This window comes from Bos indicus x Bos taurus, chromosome 18, assembly GCF_003369695.1.
Source record: "Bos indicus x Bos taurus breed Angus x Brahman F1 hybrid chromosome 18, Bos_hybrid_MaternalHap_v2.0, whole genome shotgun sequence".
Classification (NCBI taxonomy): domain Eukaryota; kingdom Metazoa; phylum Chordata; class Mammalia; order Artiodactyla; family Bovidae; genus Bos; species Bos indicus x Bos taurus.
In genome coordinates, this window is record NC_040093.1 from 52,950,662 (window position 1) to 52,971,418 (window position 20,757).

Genomic DNA, 20,757 nt, shown 5'->3' on the forward strand with positions numbered 1-20,757 from the left:
TGAGCCTTAAAAAGAGATGAACTCAGGGTTGAGAGGTGAGTGCCAATGAGGATATGGAAGGAGAAAATGAAGGAGTGCTCCCTGAGGACTTCCTGGCAGAGGGGGCAGTTGAACCGAACCTTGAAGGATGAACTCAGGAAAGCAGGCAAATGGGGCCAGGTAGGAGCATGAAGGACGGCGGGTAGGCATGGTGTGCTTCTCTTCCCCTCTTCAGCCTGTTGTGGCTCACGCTGGGCATCTATCACCCTAATGAGGGCCAAGGGGAGAGCTGGGTGGGGGCAGGAACTGCCACACAACAGGAATAAAAACGCTCGACCCTCTGTGGGATGAATTCAGTCTCACTGGGCACTTTTGTTTTGAATAATTAACTAATATAGCTGAGTAGATTTCATAACAAAGACAGGGAAGTATGGAAAAGTACTTTCCAGCAGGGAAAAAAATGAGATATTTTTTTTTCCAGTTCCATTAGCACCAGCAGGAATAAAGCTCATAAATGTTATACAACATCTCCATTCCTTAGAGGAACTTGAGGAGTGAGTGTGTAAAACATGAAGAGTGGGCAGTGAGAGAACCACATGACGGCTCTCCCACTCAGGCTGGATTGGGGTCCAGGATCAACAGTGCCATCCTGAGAAGTCTCCCAGCGGCTAAATATACCTGCGGCTCATCACGTGGCCCGGCGGCTGTCCCGGGACAGGGTGCGCAGGCAGGGGGCGGTGCGGGGACTCCGACGGGGGGGAGGGGGGGGAGGCTGCACCCAGGACAGCGTGGGCTTGCCTGTTCTAACAGTGCACGGAATGCTTGGCCAGGGCCAGGGCCTCCAGTGGGCAGAATGGGAAGGTTGACAAGATCATGAGCAGAAATCACAGATGCACAGCTGCTTTCTGGAGACACTGAGCAATTCGGCGAAGGGTGAGGGTCTGTGAGTGAGGGCCCGAGAAGAGCTCTCAGGTTCTTCCGTAAATTATGACAGTTTAGGAAGTCAAAGTGCATTTCCAGATTTAGTGCAGTTTTGGAGCAGTGTGTTAATCTGTTGGGTCTGTAAAATAGGTTATGATAATGCCCACTGCACAGCAATAATATAATACAGAAGGGGATGTATGTTAGGTGCCGTCTGGTTGTCGAGTTCTATGCACTGAACTGTTCGCATGAATGGAGGCTCAGGACAGCAACCTTCTATTGAGCCTCCTGATTCCACGGCCTCTCCACGTGGTGTCTCAGTCTCCAGGTCTCTTCATATGTTCTCTCTGACAAGGAGGCCTGGATTTCCTGAGAGCAGACTCAAGGGTCCAAAGAACCAGGTCTTCTTTTTACCTGGGCTTGGACGACCCAGAGGTCACTCCCGCAGGCCAAGCAGTCATAGGCCCTGCCAAGTCCTGGGAGGGGGGCCCTGCACCTACGAGGTGGCAGAGCTGTTGGGGGTGGTTTGGAGATCACCTTTCACAAGTGCTTCTCAGCGGGGCTGACATTCAGGGACAAGGCATTGGGAGCACGGCTGTGGTTAAATACTCCTTCGTAAATTACTGCTGCCCCTGCAATGCCCCCGCACCACCCCCTCCAAGCCTCCTCATGGTCCAGTGACTAAAGAGCAACATGTGGCAGAGTGGGGGCTTCTGAGACTTGTTCCAGTGCCTTCCATAGCTGGTGACTGTGGCTTAGCAGTGGTTAAATATTTTGAACATCACTCCAGGGACAGAGTCTCTCTAGTAAGTGCTCAATAAATGGGAACTTCTTTCATGACTGCTAATATTGTCTTGTATGTATTTTAAGAAGGGGACCCAGAGATTATGCCTTTGAGAATGAGAAGAAATGCTGGCCTTCTCCAGAAAGTCAGCATGATTGAGCTTCCCTTCTGGAAAAAGCCCTAGTTGTCAAATAAGAAAATCAGCACTTCCTACTGGGTTTTCCACTTGGTCAAGGAAATGAGGGCCTCACGCTGCACACTGAGCGAAGGCAGGGCGGCATCTATACAGAAGGGACATCTGTCCCGGAGGCATCCCTCGGTTCCCCTCCCCAACAGCGTGCTCCAGGGTGAGACTCGTGGCCCAGACCTGGGCCTCGTCCCAGCCTCCCAGCCTGTTTCCTGAGCTTGCTGACAGAGCCGTCTGCACAGCGCGAGGGCTCACATTCCAGGCAATCTTGACTTCGAGGCCGTTCCTCCCGGCCCAATTTCAACAAACAGACAGACCACCACAATCCGGCTCTTGCCGTGGGGCTGGCACCCCAGCCCCTGGCGATGGGAAGCGCGGATCGCTCCTAGCCAGGGCGGCAGATGTGGGCCTTCTGAGCAGCCGCCCGCCTGCAGGGGCTGCAGGCCTCGAGGTTAGTATCTGGGGGCCGAGCGGGGCCCCTCCTCCCCTGGCAGGGCTGAAGTCGCTCTGTCGGGGGAGCTCGTCGGAATGTCGAGTGTCGCGGTGCTCTCTGTGATTCCCATGGCCGCAGCCCAAAAGCAACCTCCAGGCAGATGGGAAAATCTCCTTTTTGTATGAACATGAAAAATTCTTTGAAGACTGCTCGTCTGTGTGTCCTGTTTGGAAAAGTAGGAGGCCTGAGAAAATGGAAACCACCCTCTCCATTAAGGTATGAAGTCTGGAGTAGAGAAAGATGGAATTTGGAACTTCCTTGGAAAGTTCACAAGAACTAAACCTGTTTAGAGAACATTTCCTGTGGAAAATGTCTAATGCCTGCAATATATTCCCAAAGGTCTCACTTTTTGAAGATTTTTATAAAGAAAATAGTCTCGTAGTTTGGGGAGGGTGATCATGTTTTTTTGTTTAATTCTTTTTATGGGGAGTGTATATAGTTTGTTTAATCTGTGTCCTCCCCCACCCCCGACCTCAAATGTGACAGACATTTCTGGCTGATCCCAGAGTTCCATCCCATTGACCTTAGATTTAGCCTCAGGATCCTTCTTAGCACAGTCCTCCATTTCCAGTCAGTAAACTGGAGTGGAAACCCTTTTGCTGTCTTTGGACTCCATGATCACACAGGGATCCTCTAGTGACAAACTGAAGCACACACCAGTGCCACACCATTTACACAGCCTCATACCATATCTGTGTCCCCATTTAACCACAAGAGAACTGATGAATGGGTCATGTCACCCAGGGCCTGCCAGACATGAGTGGGTCTGGGATGGGGACCTGGGGCCCTAACCTCGCTGGTCTGTGATCTTGTCACTTGAAGATGCTCTCTTTAGATCAGATTCTGTGCCTGCCGGCTAAAGTCGCCTCAGTCGTGTCCGACTCTTTGCAACTCTATGGACTGTAGCCCACCAGGCTCCTCTGTCCATGGGATTCTCCAGGCAAGAATACTGGAGTGGGTTGCCATCTTCTCCCCCAGGGGATTTTCCCAACAAAGGGATCGAACCCACGTCTCTTATGTCTCCTGCTTTGGCTGGTAGGTTCTTTACCACTAGAGCCACCTGGGAAGCCCTGGTTGTCTTGTAATTGTGCCAAAGACAATAAATTTGTTTTGGTTTCAGCTGTATTTTATTGGCTGTAATTTATTCTAAAATAAATTACTTGGCTTTAAGGTGTTGAAATAATTTATTATAAAATAATGATATTTTGCTGGTTTTAATTGTTTGGCTTTAACGATGGTTAGTGTATTACTCACAGTTGGTTGGCATCTTAGGTCCATGATGGAAGGATGTTTGTTGAGGGCTCCTGTCTCCCTTGTTTTCAACTCCTTGGCTCTGGCTTACACCCTACTTCAGAGTAAAACATCAGAACTAGTGTTCACAGGCAGGCTGTCCCCTCCCGGGCTCCGCCACTAGAGCGTCTATTCAGAAACTTGGCAAGAGGTTGGTTAGGATGCAGCTGAGAACCACAGAGGCTTTTGTTGTACACTAACTTTCTTCTGTGGGATTTAAAAAATTACAGAAATATTGGCACGCCGTCTTAGTAGCTTCAGGAATCAGAAGGAATTTGGGAAAAAAAGTTTATTTGTGTAATGCTTGTTCCTGGGGGTTCCCTAGATGTGGGCACATCTCCAGCCAACGATACGCATGGGTGGAGTGATAAATTGCATGTGTTTGAGTTTATGTAAATTAAATAAAAGTGCCGTTTTGTAGCTGTCTCTAGAAATGTCCCACAGTGAAATGGTGAGAGGACGGCTGCTGCCACTGTACCCTCCAGCCTCATCCTTCTCTTCTGGTGGAGATTGTGGAGGAGGGTGAGGATCTTTGGAGAATGGACCCAGGCAGATCCAGGTTCAAATCCCACTCTTGCCAAGGAGCAAATATCGGGGTTGCCTGGGGAACACTGACCTCTCTGAGCCTCAGTTTTCAAGTCTGTGCAGTGGAATGGTGCCTTGGATTGATATGGTACAGATATGCCCAGCATAGGGTGGATTAAATCTCAGTAACACTGTTACTTGGAAAAGGGTGTTGGAGCCCAACTGGAAAGGAAGCATTAAGTGGGGAAGTACATTTCCCTTCACATGTGATGACCCTCCTGGCGGCACTTTGAGTTGAGAAGGTATTAAAATTCACCTTGAGTTCTAGCTTCTGTTTCCACGAGAAACCAAATGCCGTGAATAGCAACCACCTATTCTGTTTCTCATTATTTCTTTCAAAGGAAAGTAGAAGTGATTCTTGTCCAAGGAGGACTGCTGTCTTCATCTGCTGTGCGTGCTTCAGGGCGTAGTTGACTGCTGTCAGCTTTATAAATAACATTTACAAAATGGGTTTATTTTGGCTGAATTACCACTTGTTAAGAGCAACAGCTACGAAGTCCAAATACCTCAGGTTGCAGTTGTCAGCTGTGGTCCTCATGTCCTCAGGCTGAGCCTCAGTTTTCTTATCTGTAAAACAGGCATAAAGATACCTCCCTCAGAGGGTTGCCTTGAGTTAATAGAATTACATGCACACCCAGGGTACCTAGTGGGGTGACGAGTCAAAGCCGCTGTCAGACCACGTTAACTGTGAGCAACCCAGCGTTTCCACGAAGGGGAAAAAGGGAAGTAACATTTTGATAAAGTTTTAACAAAATATGTATGGAAACTTGGTTGAGTACCTCCTTGGGGAGCAAGTTCTTTTAAGCTTTGATTATCTGAGTGTAGAAATCCCCCCACAGGAGAAATTTCCAGCCTCTCTAACATTTGTGGACTGCAACTGAGGATGAGAAAGAGGAAGTGGTGTTTTGAATGGACCAATGAGAGCAATAACTAATGTCTGTCGAGCAGTTTATAGAAACACTTTATTACTTTGCTGAATGCTAACAATGACCATATGAGATGTGACTCCAGGGACCATACTCCTAGTGTCTCTGCTTTATTGCACTCTGCTTTTGTGGAGACACTGTTCAAACCATATTTGTTTTGACTTGGCTGAGGATGGAGGCAAGTTGCCTATGTACAGTTGCTGAGGTTGTGCACTGCGTGATCTAAGGCCCCCATTTGCATCACAGATATCATAGATATGGGGGCTTATTATGACACTTTTCATAATAAAACATGGTAATAAAGTGATTTGTTCCAACAAAAAGTATATTATGACTATTTTCTGACAGATTGAGAAAGGGGTACGTTTTTCTAATTCACACCAGAGTTCTGTATGGCCTAGTACTGGCACAGTTATTTGATGGGGTCACTGCCTGCTTCCTCTGGAGGAAGGGAATCATATCATAATGAGGGGAAACTAGGAGTCTTATTTTATCTCTATTTCTGGTAGCAAAATACTATAATCAAATATGACCTTGTTAGCAGGCGTCCACAAGAGGCAGGGAACGTGGTGGTTAAGAATGGGGATCAGAGCCAATTGTGTGTCTTTGGACAATTTGCTTAACCTCTCGGTGCCTCAGTTTCCATACCTGTAAAACAGTGACAATGACACAACCTGTCTCGCAGGGCTGTGGCGAGTCTTAAATGAATTTATATATGTAAGCATGTAGGGAAAACCTAGCCTTGTGATAAGCGTTAGCTGATTTTATGAAAGTGGTTGACCGCCTTGCTTACAGAAGGGTGGTCTTGAGAATAGGAGCTGACCCTCATTTTCATAACTTGACTGTCATGTAGCTGCATCTGATCACTTGTAAGTTCCTGCATTTTCATGGAGGAGGTGGGTTTACAATTGGGACAACCTTCAGAAAGGAGATCAAGGTATTTTAGCTATGCCCCTGTTCAAAGGACTGATTCAGTACAACTCAGGCCCTGCCATCACCGCCTAACAGCATTGACTGCACATTTTTACCCTCTAGATCTTGCTGTAATTTTGTAGATGGAATTTCGTAAAGGGGTTTATATATTTTATCATGATCATTTAGTTTGCAGTATTTAAAAATAGATGTGTAAAAGATACACAGTACAGGCTATAAAACACCCTCAAATGGCATTAAAATGGGAATGAATCCATTCATTTGGGTTTCAGCTGAGTTTATCTTGTATTTCAACTTTTTTAATATCCAAAGAGCTGTAGAAATAGGTTATTGAGTAGGAAGTTGGCCAGGCCAGGGCTCTATACCGTGTGGGCACTTGTGAATGCTGGCAAAGCCTTTGGAATTTGATCCTGATTGAAATGTAGTCATTTTCCACCTGCAAAAACAGTTTTCTCCATCAAACCTGGGGGTGGGGAGAGGATTTATTCACTCCCACCCTCTCCAGTGTCGATCTTTCACTTTACATTAGGCTCAAAGCCCTCTTATTGATGCTTATATGATAGAAACTTTGGAAAATATTCAGTATGTTTGTTTGTGTTTCTAAACTTAAAATGTTTGCCCTGGTTTTTCCCATCAGTCTGATGAAATGAGTCATGTGAAATTGAACTCAACCTCTCTGGGGTCTTGCAGAACCCCCAGGACCTAGTAGGTCCTAACAAACTCTGTGAAATGTGTAGATGAATATATTTTGGCTCCTGCATGAAGAGGATGGACTTCACAGTGGCAGGTCATAGATATTTGGTAGAGAACTCAAGAATGGCAGGCATGAGCCAGGACCTAAAGTGGCAGACAGGAGACACGGATCTGGGCCAGCTGTGGCATCAAACCTGTGACTTCCCAGCTGCAGCTCAAGGCACAGGTCTTATAACTTCTCTGAGCCTCAGCTTTCTCATCTATAAAATGGGAACAATGATTCTATGTATATCTCTGGGGGTTTTCATAAGAGTTAAATGAGCAGATGCACAGGGAATGTGTCGGATTAAATGCAGATGGTCAGTGCTCATTGTGTGTTAATTGTTGGCAATAGGATGATGATAGTGATGATTTTGATGATGATATTTTTGTATTTTTATCTCATTTAAAAAATTCTAAAAATTCATAAAGCTATTCTATATTTTCTTCCAAATGTTTTAATATTTTGCTTTTCATCTTTAACTGTTTAGTGCCTCTGGAGTTTATTTTTATCTATGAGGTGAGGTAGGGATTTAACTTTTCTTACTTTGTAAAGGAGTTCATGTATTGCCACATCTTCAAGAAGTTCTTTGGTTCTTTTTTGTTGGTCAGAGTGAGGTTCAGAGTTTTAGAACTCTTTCAGTCCTCTGGGAGATGAACTTGGCAGCAAGGTGATTTAGAGTTTTATTTTATTGGTTTTAAGCTAAGGGGATCTTTTCACAGTTATGTCACTATTCAAGTCTGCTGCTGCTGCTGCTGCTAAGTCACTTCAGTCATGTCCGACTCTGTGCGACCCCATAGATGGCAGCCCACCAGGCTCCCCCGTCCCTGGGATTCTCCAGGCAAGAACATTGGAGTGGGTTGCTATTTCCTCCTCCAGTGCATGAAAGTGAAAAGTGAAAAGTGAAAGTGAAGTGGCTCAGTCGTGTCTGACTCTTTGCGACCCCATGGACTGCAGCCCACCAGGCTCCTCCATCCATGGGATTTTCCAGGCAAGAGTACTGGAGTGGGTTGCCACTGCCTTCTCCCATTCAAGTCTACCACTAGATTATCCATCTACCCAGCCATCTATCCATCCATCCATCCCAAACTGCTTGTGAGTTATCATGTTCCTTTGGTCTGAATATTCATATCCTTGTCTGATTTTGGAAAAACTTTAGGTTGTTATTTCATCTAAAAATGTTTCTCTCTCATTCTCTATTTTCTTCTTAAGGAATATTATTAAATACTTGTTGGAGCTTTTCATTCTGTCTTCCTTGTCTCTTAATTTCTCTTCATGTTTTCTACCACTTAATTTCTGTATGTTGCATTCTGTGTGATCATTTAGCTCTATCTTCTAATCGATTTTCTTTTTCACTGGGTCTAATCTACGCAAATAGAACAAGGACAATCACATGTGGGACAGTGATATGATGTGTAAGTTGAAAACTTCAGTGCAAACAGGAGCTTGGAGCAAGACATTACTAGGAAGAAGAAGGATGTCATGCCCACTTCCCACAGTCCTGGAGTGATAGGTTGGACAATGGGTCCCTGCCACACATGTGATGGGAGCTGAGCCAGTGTCATTTGAGTTGGCATCTTGTCACCCTGGTATTTTCCAGAATTGTATGATGTTTGGCTTAATATTAATAACCTCATGTTTATTTTTCATCTATAGCTCTTTGGAATTTTCATGGGAAAATTTAAAAAAATATTGGCTTAGAACATTTCTGTGTTTGAGTAGCAGGTTGTCCTTAGAGAGCATGTTGACAAAAGTACCTGCCTTGGATTTCAAACTGGAATATCAACTTCAGAGGTGTTTTGGGACCAAGGATTCCTATTCAATACCCATAAAACATGTGCCTCAGGACGAAGGTATAGGACTTCCTCTGGGCTATGCTGTGTGACTTGTGTGAGCAACTCTATTTCTCTGAGCCTCAGTTTCCTCATCTGTAGAATGGGGAGACTAACTGAACTTTGTCTGCCTTCTAGGAGTGTACCAACTGTCACATGATGTAATAGATATGAATGTGATTTGCAAACTGTAAAGATGCTTGTGAACGTTCAAGTGGGGAACTTCTGTCCATCCAACGCTTATGTTTGGTGCTGGCTTTTACTCCCCAGTGGTCAAGGGAAGGAAGTCTTGAGTGCCAGTGCCATTTGGAGCTCCTTTACGAGGTCTATGCATTGTCTACGTTACAGGTTGCCTCTTATTATGCAACAGCTATGATGAGCCCTATTTCTTTCTGGACCCATCACTCATTGCATAGACAGGTCTATGTGATCATGTGCAAATCTCAAGGTAACATCATGTTAAGGGTGTGTGAGGGTGCCTTACAAGTTACAGACTCTAATTCTCATTTCCACAATGAGTAGGAGTAATGATAACAGCTTCCATTTGCTGAGGACTGTTAACATACAAGTCACTTTACCCATGTTAGGTGCCAAGTAGGTGCTATTATCCTTATTTTACAGGTGAGGGTCTTGCGTCTTGGTGTTGATAAGAAGGGACTTTCTCTAGGTTGTAAAGTTTGGAAGTATCAGAACTTGGAGTAAAATCCATGCTCTCTGACCCCGAAGTCCATGTTCCTTTTAGGACATGATGCTGGTTTAGATATGGCTTTTGTTTTTAGCCAGCGAACCAATCAACTAACCAACCAATTAGTGAACAACCACCACCCAACCAATAACAACCACTAGTAAATAGTCCATCAACTGACCACCCATCCACCCAAACAACCAACGAAACAATTTTTTTTTAAAAATTGTTTATTTTTAAAAAATTGTTTCAAAAAGATAATCTTATTTATTTATTGGACTGTGCTGGGTCTTATTTTTGGCACATGGGATCGGCATGTGGGATCTAGTTCCCTGACTAGGGATCAAATTCTGGCTCCCTGCATTGTGAGTTGAAGTCTTAGCCACTGGACCACCAGGGCTGTCCTCCAGCTAGCCAGTTATTAGCAACCTTCACCTAACCAATAATAACCAACCAATAATGAGTCAACCAGTCACCAGCCGACCAGCAATGTGTTGCTTGCTATCAGTCATCTGGTCATCAGTGAGCTTTGGGGTGGAGAGAACGTACTGTCCCATCCTTAGGGAACTGCCCATCTGTGGGAAGGCAAGGACCACTGTCCAGCTCAGTATCTGCCCCCTCAGCTGGCCTGGAACTCCTGTAGGGTGAGGGTGATGCCTTGGTTGTACTGTATCCCTAGATCCCAGAATAGGAGCAGCATGTCATTGGCTGGGATGGAGGTGTTGATGGGGGCTCAGTAAATATCACACAATATCACACACACGTCATACAATTATGTGTGAGCGTGCACACATGCGCGCGCGCGCGCACACACACACACACACACACCATGGAACGACTCAGCACACTGTGGAATGAATGAAGGCACCTCTGTCAGAAGTAGCTCCAGGGGTCAGATCCATCACAAAAGGCTGTGTAAAGGAAAGGTCAGATCCTCCTCTGGTCTGGAGAGTCACCTCCTGGGTGTAGCAGAGCAAACACTCCCATGGAAGCTGCCTCCCGCTGAGCACTCACTGGGCTCTATTCTGGATGGGGAGCATGACGTGGTGGGAAAAGCCCTGGACTGGGGTCAGGGGTCTGAGCCCAGCTGAGCCGCTAACACCTTGGGTGGCCTTGGACCGCTGGTCTCAGCCCCCCTCCACCCCCACTCCCTCATTTTATGGACGAGGCCACCGAGGCCCCAAGACCTGAGTTCGCCCCTCTCCAAGGCCCCTTCTAGCTCTGGCATTTCCAGTCTTTTCTGGCTCCTCATTAACAGAATATTTTCATTTTCCAATCCGCATTCCAGCTTCCTCCCGTGAGCCTCGACCCCTCTAGCAGAGGAGCGGGCACCGTGTGAAATTCTCTGAATCACACACCGGGGACCCTTGCCCCATCTCCAGTAGAAGGGGCCAGAGGCTAATTGGCAGGCCTGGCCGCATCCTGTAGGAGCCCCGTAGACGTGCGTGCAGGCCGGGGAGCCCGGCGCTGCCGGGAAACGTATGCTCCTTCTCTCCGTATCTGTTACAGGCCCCGCGGTTCACTGTCTGCTCGGAAATTGGGTAAGTGTTTTCTTACCCAAACTTGAGTAACCGCCGTTGAAATGTATGGTTGGAAAGTCTTGGCTCTCAGAACAGACCACACAGTGACTCGCCCAGTGAAACTCAATGCCCTGGGCTTACTCGGTTTTACCTACGACACCGCTACAGGAAGAAATGGGTTTGGAGGGGATGAATGTCTTTCCATCCATTTCTGAAAGGTTTTATTAGTTGGAGGAAGGCAGAGGGTGTTGGTGCAGCTCTGCTTCTTAGCCTGGGCCTGGCCTCGAGCACAGGGGCAAGAAGAAGGCCTGGGAGGCAGGGAAGGAGCATCCCTGGGGCCTCTTGGCCTTGGGGGCTGGGCTGCCTGCTGCATGTGTCCAGTGGGAACTGAGGGCAGTGAGGGTTCCAGCGGGCCCACCGTGTCTTGTGCCACATTCTGGCAGGCTGCTCGGCACCCAGCGCGGGCCCCATTTTTAATCAGCCTCTTTCACCCACACAAGCCAAGAAAAAGCTGTAAAGTCAGAAGAACGCTGGCATCTGTTCCCTGCCTCAGAACAGAGCAGACATTGTCCCGGCCTTCCAGTCCTCTGCGGCCCTCATTCTTGTCGACCACACAACTGGTTCCAATCAGTTTCCAGAGGCTCTCTGTGGTGTTTTAGGATGTTTGCTTGTGCATTCTCGGGTCAGTGACCCTCCAACCTGAAAAGTCACCTTCCCACCCACCCTCCCCGCTGACACAGAAGAGAAGATCAGGTGTGAATTGGGCCTGTGTGTGTGTGTGTGTGTGCGTGTGCACCACCCTGCTCAAGGAGACGCCCAGGAGAGGCTGTGGAACTGCTGGCCTGTTTGAGGAATGTGCACGTGGACGCTTCTCTCCTTGGAATGTGGGGAACACAGTTCAGGGCCTGTAAGACCCCTTCAGCTCTCAGTGACCCTTATTTGTTAAAGGGACCACGCCCACCTTTCCACCTTGTTCTCAGGGCCTTGGGCCGTTCCTGTCTGAACTCTTTTTGGGGCTAACAATGGCCATGTCATTCACCCTCTGCTGAGCAGATTAGCAAGGTCGAAGGGATGAGCATTTCCTCACTGCCAAATGAAATTGGATTTGTTGTTAGAGCAGCAACTTGGACTTGGAAAATCAAGTCCTGCAACAGGGGACTGGCCTCCCTGCCCCCACACAGTAGAAAGCGCCATCTGTGCCAGAACCCAGTCCCTCTCAGTGCCCCATTTCCAGATATGAGACTTCAAGTCAGATCTGTTTCTTCCGAGCAGCGGAAATGAATCTGGAGGGCCCCTGGTGTGGGACAGGCAAACTGCGCCTTGCTGAAGGCCGACTGGTTGCCAGGCACCGTGTTAAAGACCCTGTGTTAACGTCTTTTTCTTGTCTTTAAGGCACTTCCTTTTCTTTTGGGGAAAGGAACTGTATACTCTGATTTCCCACCGTGTGTTCAGCCAGGAGGGTAACTGCAGGGTTACAGAGGTTTTGGTTTCCTTCCCCTTCCTCCCCCTCCCATCTTCATCATCAGTCCCACTGCTCTGACTTGGATAACTGAGGCTCTCAGATGTATTTGGAGGTGTCAGGCAAATGTACCCATGACCCCCAGGGTTGAGACTGTGTGAGGGGAGGAAGGCCTGAATTCTTCACTGCATCTGTCACAGGTGGGCCTCCGGAACTAGATACTGAGACAGGTTGGGTGCAAGACTTTTGGGTGATGAATACTTTTGAAAGGAACCAGAGGAAATGGGATGGGTAGAGGAAGAAGGTGAACTTCAATGTGGCCTGGTAGAGCCTGGGCCAGTCTGAGAGGGGTGCATGGGGTGAGGACTGTGGTCAGAGTGTCCGTCAGTTGGCCTAAATGCCCAATCCTTATACCCAAGACCCCGGGAAGGCTGGCTTGCCTGGGCGACTCTCTGAAGCTGGGACAGACTCCCTACTGCTGCGGACTGGAGCACAGTTTTATTCTAGATCAGAATTTCCTAGCTCTGCTCTAGGACCCTGGGAGTTATGAAGGTGAGAAATAAGGGCCATGAATGATTTCAAAATTCAAAACATGTGTCTTTATAACTGAAATGAAGCCATAACCAAAAGGTGTCTTTGCCTTTGTCAGACCTGATGTACTGATGCCAGCAGTGTTGGGGTGCACAACAGCAGACGTGTCGAGGGTGGGGCTAGGGGCCAGTCACTCACCACTTAACCACTCTCCCTTGACCAGACTCTAGTCAGGCTCCCCTGAACGCTTTTTCCATGAGGTCTCATCCTTCGGCATGTCCTCAGGAGCCCAATTTTAGCACGAAGTCTGCTTAGTCAGTTTAGCCAGAATCCCCCACCTTTGATACCTGACTACCCTCAACATACGACACAGCGCCTCCTTCCCACTCTCCCCTGGTGGTGTCTGACCACCTGGCCTGCCTTCAGCATGAATCCTGTTGGTCAGCTTAGCCATATTCACCTCATCCCTGGTGTTTCCATCCACTGACACTAGCTATTAAGTTCTCATTTTTCCTTGTTGAACCCAATCTCTCTTTCTTCCTGCAGTGTCTCACTGGGCCCTACATCTATTGCAATAGTCCTGAATAAAGGCAACCTTACCACTTTAACAGGGTGGCTCAGTGGAAAAGAATCTGCCTGCTAATCAGGATATGTGGGTTTGCTCCTTGGGCCAGAAAGATCCCCTGGAGAAGGAAATGGCAACCCACTCCAGTATTCTTGCCTGGGAAATCCCATGGACAGAGGAACCTGGTGGGCTACAGTCCATGGGGTCGCAGAGTCAGACTGACTTAGTGACTAAACAGCAACAGCACCACTTTAATAAGGGTCCTGGGTAATTTTTTTTTTTTTTTTTTTTAGTATCATCATCACTGCCGTCATCCTCACCATAATGGGAAGATGAGTTAGACACCTTCTGTGTACAGAGGTAGAACTATGCCAAGGAGGGCTGAAGTCACAGCTCACTTTGACAAAGAGTTGTCTGACAGTTAGCAGTGTCAATAGCCGTTGACACTCCTGAAATGCCTCGAGGAGCTGGGAAGATGACAGAAATGATTGGTGTTTGGGGATGTAAGGAAATATGGCATGGTGAGCTATGATGAACTGCCTGAGGATAATAAAATCTACAGTTTTACAAAAAAAAAGTGATGACCAACAAAACCCACATGAGGGGTGAGTCCATCCCAAGGGTCCCTAGTTTGCACCCTCTGGCACAGAGGATTGTTGCCTTTAGATTCAGTGAGTTTCCCAATTCTGGACAAGGAAACACAGATGGCCATTTGTCAGGGATCAGGGAGGCCGTGGGCTGCAGTGGAAAAGGTGGTGGCTTTGGAGTCAGAAGGTTTGGGTGAGTCCCAGGGTGCAGCACTGGCTATGTCGGTCAGTGAGCATCTCTGAGAAACAGTGGCCGAGTTAGTCCATGCCTCACCTCTCTCAGCCATCCCAGAGGAGGAGGAGGGCACTCAGCTCCATGCCCAGCACTCAGGAGGTGCTCTGGGGAGGTTTACTGTGACCCTGACTGGTTTAGGGGATTAATGGCTGAGACAGATGGAGGTCTCCTCATACAACAGCACACACAGGCACTTGCACAGACTGCACTCACATTCACTCTCTCTCGCACACGTACCACTTTCAATCCCGCAGCTCCTGTCACCTGCTCAATCCCAGAAACACCCCCAGACCATCTTTACATGCATTCCTGGGAGATCATTTCCTTCCTCCTCCAGAAGACGCCTCATGATATCAGTTAAGAAGAATGAACTCAACCCAGAGGCTCTCGGGGGGCTAAACTTTGACCCAGGGCCTGCTGGCTCTGGGCTTTCTGAGTAAGCAGGCCCACCCCAGCATACCTTGCCCCAGGCCACCCAGTCTTTCCCTCCCCTGCAGGAAGCCTGTGTGTGGGCTCCCTCCCTTCGGCTGCCCAAATAGGGAGGCTCCTCCCCAACACTTTAACCCTTTCTTGTAATGGAAGAAGCAGAGAAGCAGTGTCTTCTCTGGTCCACAGCTGTGGCCCCAGCCTCCCTCGTGGGGGTGGGTAAGAGGCCAAGTTCTCTAGCTCTACAGGAAACGGGCTGCTGCGCGCACAGTAAGCTTGAGCAGTGCATGCAAGCCGTCAGTAGATGCCAGCTGAATAGATGCTTCCCCTAAGGGGCGGGCTGTCCACCTCTGGGCCTCTCAACATCCCGGACATGCAGTGGCCATCTACTGATTTCATCCACTCCACACTCATCTCCCCTTTGTTCCCCTTAAGGAATCACCTTCCCTCTACCCCTGGCTCACTTGACTGTACGAGCATGGGACCTGGGCTCAGTGACCTCAGTGACTGATTGGAAGATTGCCCTCTGACCTGGTGGGCAGAGCCCTCCAGGAGTCTTCTTCTGGAACACAGCAAAAGAGACATTCCCTTTGCCCTGGGATTGCCAAGCTGTGCGGGTTTGGACGTGAGGCTGCCTAAAGCTCCTTGCCATCCCTGTGGGAGAACCTACCCCAAATGAAACCCTGGAGCAAGGAAAACAGCAGAGGGAAGTAGGGAGAGCAGGAGTGGAGACACCGCGTGGGCCTTCTAGTCCATATTAACAACAGCAGACTATCTAGTTGGGAGAAGCAAATAATTCCCTGATTGGAATGAATGAGCTGGAAATGGGCCTTATTTAACTGTAAGAACCTTGATTAATACAGGTCACAGGTTGAGGCGTACATACAAATCTACTTAAAATTGCTTAGAAGCAGATTTAAAACCAGAAGTTTATAATAATAGCAATAACAGTCACAGTAGTGAGCATTCACTGAGGGCTTTACTATATGCCAGAAATTAAGCAAAGGGTTTTAAATAGTTTTCCTGAATCAGCCCTTAGAGCTATCCCGTTCTGTGCACACGATTCCCATCTCTATCATCACCATCACCGTCATCCCCATAATCAGCATCTTCATCGCCATCCTCACCCACCTCATCGCCACCATCAGCTCCATGATTCAGGCTGGCATACACCCAGAAGCACGCATTCTTTTTCAGCCCTCTGCTCCTTTGCTCTGGCAGCCTCCTTAGCCTGGTGACCTCCCTTCATGTGGGACGCAGTAGAGGGAGTGTGTCTGGACTGGGGCTCTAGGGTTAGGCTGCCTGAGTTCACGTACTAGGCTTTACTGTGTCCCCTGGGCAGGTGGTTTAGCCTCCCCAGGTCTTGGTGTACCTTGTCTATGTGATGGGAATGATAAGAGGATTCTACTCCGAGTGTAGACACTGACTTCCACATTTTCGAAGTTAATTGTGCACAGCTGTGCCTTTTCTTATTTCTCTATAATCAAACTTACCTCTTAAGATCCCATGTCTACCAAACTCTGGAAGATCCAACCTGCTGGTTCCAAGAAACCTGGTCATGCTGAGTTTACGACTGTCACGGAGAGTCAGTTTCCCCCATCCCTCTCTTCCCTTTCCCAGCGAGATCTAAGCTCCTGCCGGGCTTTATGTGTCCTTCCAGCATCGAGGGCTGGGCACCTGGTCTGTGTGTCTTTCTCTGCCCTTGTTGGCTTTTCCTAAATGTAACTGCTGAGGGATTTTGAAAATTAGAGGACGGTCACATAACACAAAATTAACCATCCTAAGGTGTTACATTCAGTGGAATTTTGTTCATTCACTGTTCTGCAGTCATCACCTCTCTCTAGTTTTGAAATGTTTTTGTCGCCCCAGCAGACCCAGGACCTTTAAGCAGTCACTCCCTGTTTCCTCCTCTGCCCAAGCTCTGACAATCACTACTCTGCTTTCTGTGTCTGTGGATTTATCTCTTCTGAACAGTTCAAGAAATGGAATCACACTGCTATCTGTGATGGGCTTCTGTCAGCATCATATTTTCAAGTGTCATGCACATAGTAGCATGTGTCAGTACTTCATTCCTTTTTATGACTGATTATTATTCTGTTGTGCAGATGAATTTTATGTATCCATTCTGGTAATGGACATTTGGGCTGTTGCCACCTTTTAGCTGTTTGTGAATAGTGTTGCCATGAACATTTGTGTACAACTTTTTGTTTCAGTTCTTTTTGGGGATAGATCTGGGACTGAATTACTGATTATGTGGTACTTCTATGTTTAACTTTCTGAAGGACTGCCGAGTGTTTTCCACAGTAACTGAATCATTTTACATTCCCACCAGGAATGCATAAGGGTTCCAATTTCTCCACATCTGCTGAGGTCCTTTTCCATGTTCTGTTTGTAACCATTTAAAATCCACATATCTGTGCTCAGCTGATTTCCTTAAACCTTGTTGAATTCGTGGGCTCCTCGGGCTGCTAAGTACAGTTGTATAGGTTATGCACTGCCCAATCCCAGGCACCACTCACACATCAGTCATTGTAGATTTGTATACTTATTGTCAATTTTGCAGACAATGGGAGCAGAGTGTCTTGAGGAAGGGGTGTCTTTTTCACATTTGCACAGGGTGCCATCTGGGGCTAGCTGTGGCGCTGTGGTGCTGAGCCCTCTAGGTCTCCAGCCCCACTGCCCTTTTCCCCACTGTTGCAGCTGCTGGCCTGAAGACTGCATCTTTAGCCACAGCTCCATCTTGCCGTTCTGATACACCCGTGCCAACGACTGTCACAGCACATCTCCACCCCACGCCGTATTTCCCCGGCATGTGGGTCACTGTTGCTGTTCAGTTGCTGAGTCGTGTTTGACTCTGTGACCCTGTGAACTTCAGCATACCAGGCTTACCTTGTCCTTCACTATCTCCCAGAGTTTGCTTAAACTCACATCTAACCTTCTCATCATCTGTCTCCCCCTTCTCCTCTTGCCTTCAATCTTTCCCAGCATTAGGGTCTTTTCCAATGAGTCAGCTCTTTGCATCAAGTGGCCAAAGTATTGGAGCTTCAGCTTCAGCATCAGTCCTTCCAATGAATATTCAGGGTCGATTTCCTTTAGGATGGACTGATTTGATCTCCTTGCAGTCCAGGGGACTCTTAAGAGTCTTCTCCAACATCACAGTTTGAAAACATCCGTTCTTTGACACTCAGCCTTATTTATTGTCCACCTCTTACATCTGTACATGACTACTGGGAAAACCATAACTTTGACTATGTGGAGCTTTGTCGGCATAGTAATCTCTCTGCTTTTAAAATACACTGTTCTAGGTTTGTCATAGCTTTTCTCACAAGGAGCAAGCATCTTTTACTTTCATGGCTACAGTCACTGCAGTGATTTTGAAGTCCAAGAAAATAAAATCTGTCACTGTTTTCGCCTTTCCCCCATCTATTTGCCATGAAGTGATGGGACTAGATGCCATGATCTTAGTTTTTTGAATGTTGAGTTTTAAGCCAGCTTGGTTCAGAGCTCTGATTAAAAGTTCAGGACAGGATTTCATCCCCATGGATTTGCTTAAAGGAGAAATGCTCTTAAAACCTCTTTAGCCTCTCTCTGATTCCCCTCAGTCAGCAAGGGGAGACCACGCATCCCTGGGGAACTGGCACATTCTCCAACATGAACTGATTTGACTGTCTCAGCAAGCTTGCAAGCAGGAAAGGACTTCTGTACCCACTTTGCAGTCTAGAAAGTGAAATGACTAGCTCAAAGCCTCTCAGCAAGGACTGCTGATCTCAAGTATTGTTTGTTGAGTGACTGCTGATGGCTAACACTATTGTAAGGACTGGTCTTCATGTAGCTATTTATGTAGTAAGTATTATCCCCATTTCACTGATGAGGAAATTTGAGGCCCTGAGGGTGGGTGGTGCCCCTGTCAGTGGTGGTGGTGGGGGGGTCTGACTGCTGCAAAGTACAGACTCTGCTCTCCTAACTTGAATGTCAGCTGATGGACCACTCTTGGGAGGATGGGGTGTTGAGACACCATGGAGAAGTCAGTTTTATTTTAGGTGCTAAGCTTAGCATCCAAATGTAACTTGAGCTCCGGCATGGAGCCCTGGGCTGGGTTCCCATTTTGAAAGCACTTTGAACGTTGATTCCTAAATGTTTGGTGAACATAACTGACAAGGAGGGGAAGACGCATCTGGTCTGGCTAATAAGCTGGGATTCTTACTGGCTCTGAATTCTGTGGCAGTATTATATATTTTTATTTCCTAGCAAAATTGTACTCTGGCAAGCTGGCAAAGTGCAGCATTCCAAATCTTATGATTTGAGGCTTTTTACACAAAACTCCAGCTCTTGCTTTCCTAGGGAGCACACGAGTGGGTATATCTGAGGTCTACTTAGTGAGACCCACCAACTCTTGAGGTGCAGACTGCTTGCTCACACAGGCTTCCCCGACCCTAAAGCAACCCTGGGAGCTGGGGAAGCATCACTCATCCAACCAAAGTACAGTGTGCGTGTCCTGCGTATCGGGTTCTGGTGTATAGAGTGGAGCTGAGGTGGCCAGGATCCTGTTTTTGTGGTGCTTGCATTCTCATCTGGAAGAGATGATGGTCTAGAGAGGACAGAGACGATCCCAGTGGTGGCACCTGCCTGGTGGAATTCAACAGGACGCTGTGATACAAAGTGACTGGGGTGGGAGTTTACTTTGGATGGTAAGGTGCCTCTGAGGAGGTGGCATTTGCAAGACTTCTGGGACAGGAAGGAAACAGCTATGAGAGCCTGGGAAGAGCATCCCCTGGAAGAGGGAACAGAATGTGTGAATCACTGTGACAAGGGAAAGAGCTTGTCCTGTTACCCCCATTTTACAGATGAGGACACCAAGGCTCAGAGGGGTGAGGTGGTGAGGTCCAGTCTTGGACTTAGGTTTTCTGTTTCCAATTCAGGCATTCTGTGCAACCTCAGGCTGCCTTGCTGGTGGTCTGGACTACAATTCTGTGGTCCAGATGCAGCCCTACCTGAAGGCTTGAGTCTCATGGGGATTACAGATCTCTCCTCAGAGGGCATCACAGAAGAGAGGAGACATGTGGTCAGAAGTGGCATTCTTTCTTAAAGACTAGGGACAAAAACTACTGAGGGTGTTTGTACACGAACAGTTTTCATCTCATTGCATGAACTTGCGTTGTCCCCTGGGCCCTGGGGGCACTCTCCAATCAGGGTGAAGGGAGCAGTTGCTTCCAGCTCAACCTGCTTTTCTCTTTCTGGACACTCAAGCAGAGGCATCACCCAATGGTTGTTTGGACATACACAAGGATGGAAGTTTTGGCTCTGACAGTGATGGGGAGGGGCCAGGAATGCAGATGTTTTGCTGCGCGTGTGGTCAGTCTGCACGTGGAGAACCATCCTACACCATGGCGGGCTGAGGAGAATCAGTGCATGGGGGCTCACCCCAGGGTCTGTCTCTGAAGCACATTTGCTGCAGACTTGGAGGCTTGCAACCGCCTTGGGGTTAACAGTGCCCTGGCTGAGAGCTCACCATCGCGGGAGGGAGCGCAGCCCTGAGACCTCTGGTCAGGCTCAAATTTCCCATTTCTGGTAGAACTTCCCCCTCACTGGCTTTGCTTAGGTTTCTCCTCCATGCTGTTAAGAGTCCTCGGGCTGTATAATTATTACCTCATTCTAGGTTCAGGACTAAATGGGCTGAGTGGGAGAATCATGGTTATGCGAGTTCCAGCAAATGTGAATTTTCTCCATTTCACATGGGGAAGTTCTGTCCCTCTTCCCTGGACATGGGCCAGTGCAGAGCCAGGATCCTACTGCTCTGATTGGAGTCATGTGGTTTGGGAGATATTTTTCTTCATTAGCACAGAGCTCAAACACTCATCACTCCTTTATACCTTTTTAAAGTTAACATACATTAAAACTGACTTTCTCTTCCTTGTATGGTCCTATGAGTGTTAACACACGTGTAGATTTGTGTCATCATCATCTCCATTGAGATACAGGGCAGCTGCACCACTCCAAAAATCTCCCTCACACACTCCTGCATGGTCACACCCTCCCCTCATCACCAGACCCTGGAGACTCCCGGTCAGAGCCCAGCACGATAATGC

General features: G+C 47.7%; 1 protein-coding gene across 1 annotated transcript in view; it reads left to right on the forward strand.

Moving 5' to 3' along the window:
• The window catches only part of C18H16orf95 (chromosome 18 C16orf95 homolog), an 85,296-nt gene extending 65,622 nt beyond the window's left edge, over positions 1 to 19,674 (forward strand). Inside the window, exons 6-8 of the mRNA XM_027513672.1 lie at positions 10,777 to 10,889; positions 15,711 to 15,832; positions 19,591 to 19,674. Of these exons, the coding sequence (XP_027369473.1) occupies positions 10,777 to 10,889; positions 15,711 to 15,832; positions 19,591 to 19,674 (319 nt within the window). The remainder of the gene's footprint in view (positions 1 to 10,776; positions 10,890 to 15,710; positions 15,833 to 19,590) is intronic.
• The last annotated feature ends 1,083 nt before the right edge of the window (positions 19,675 to 20,757 follow it).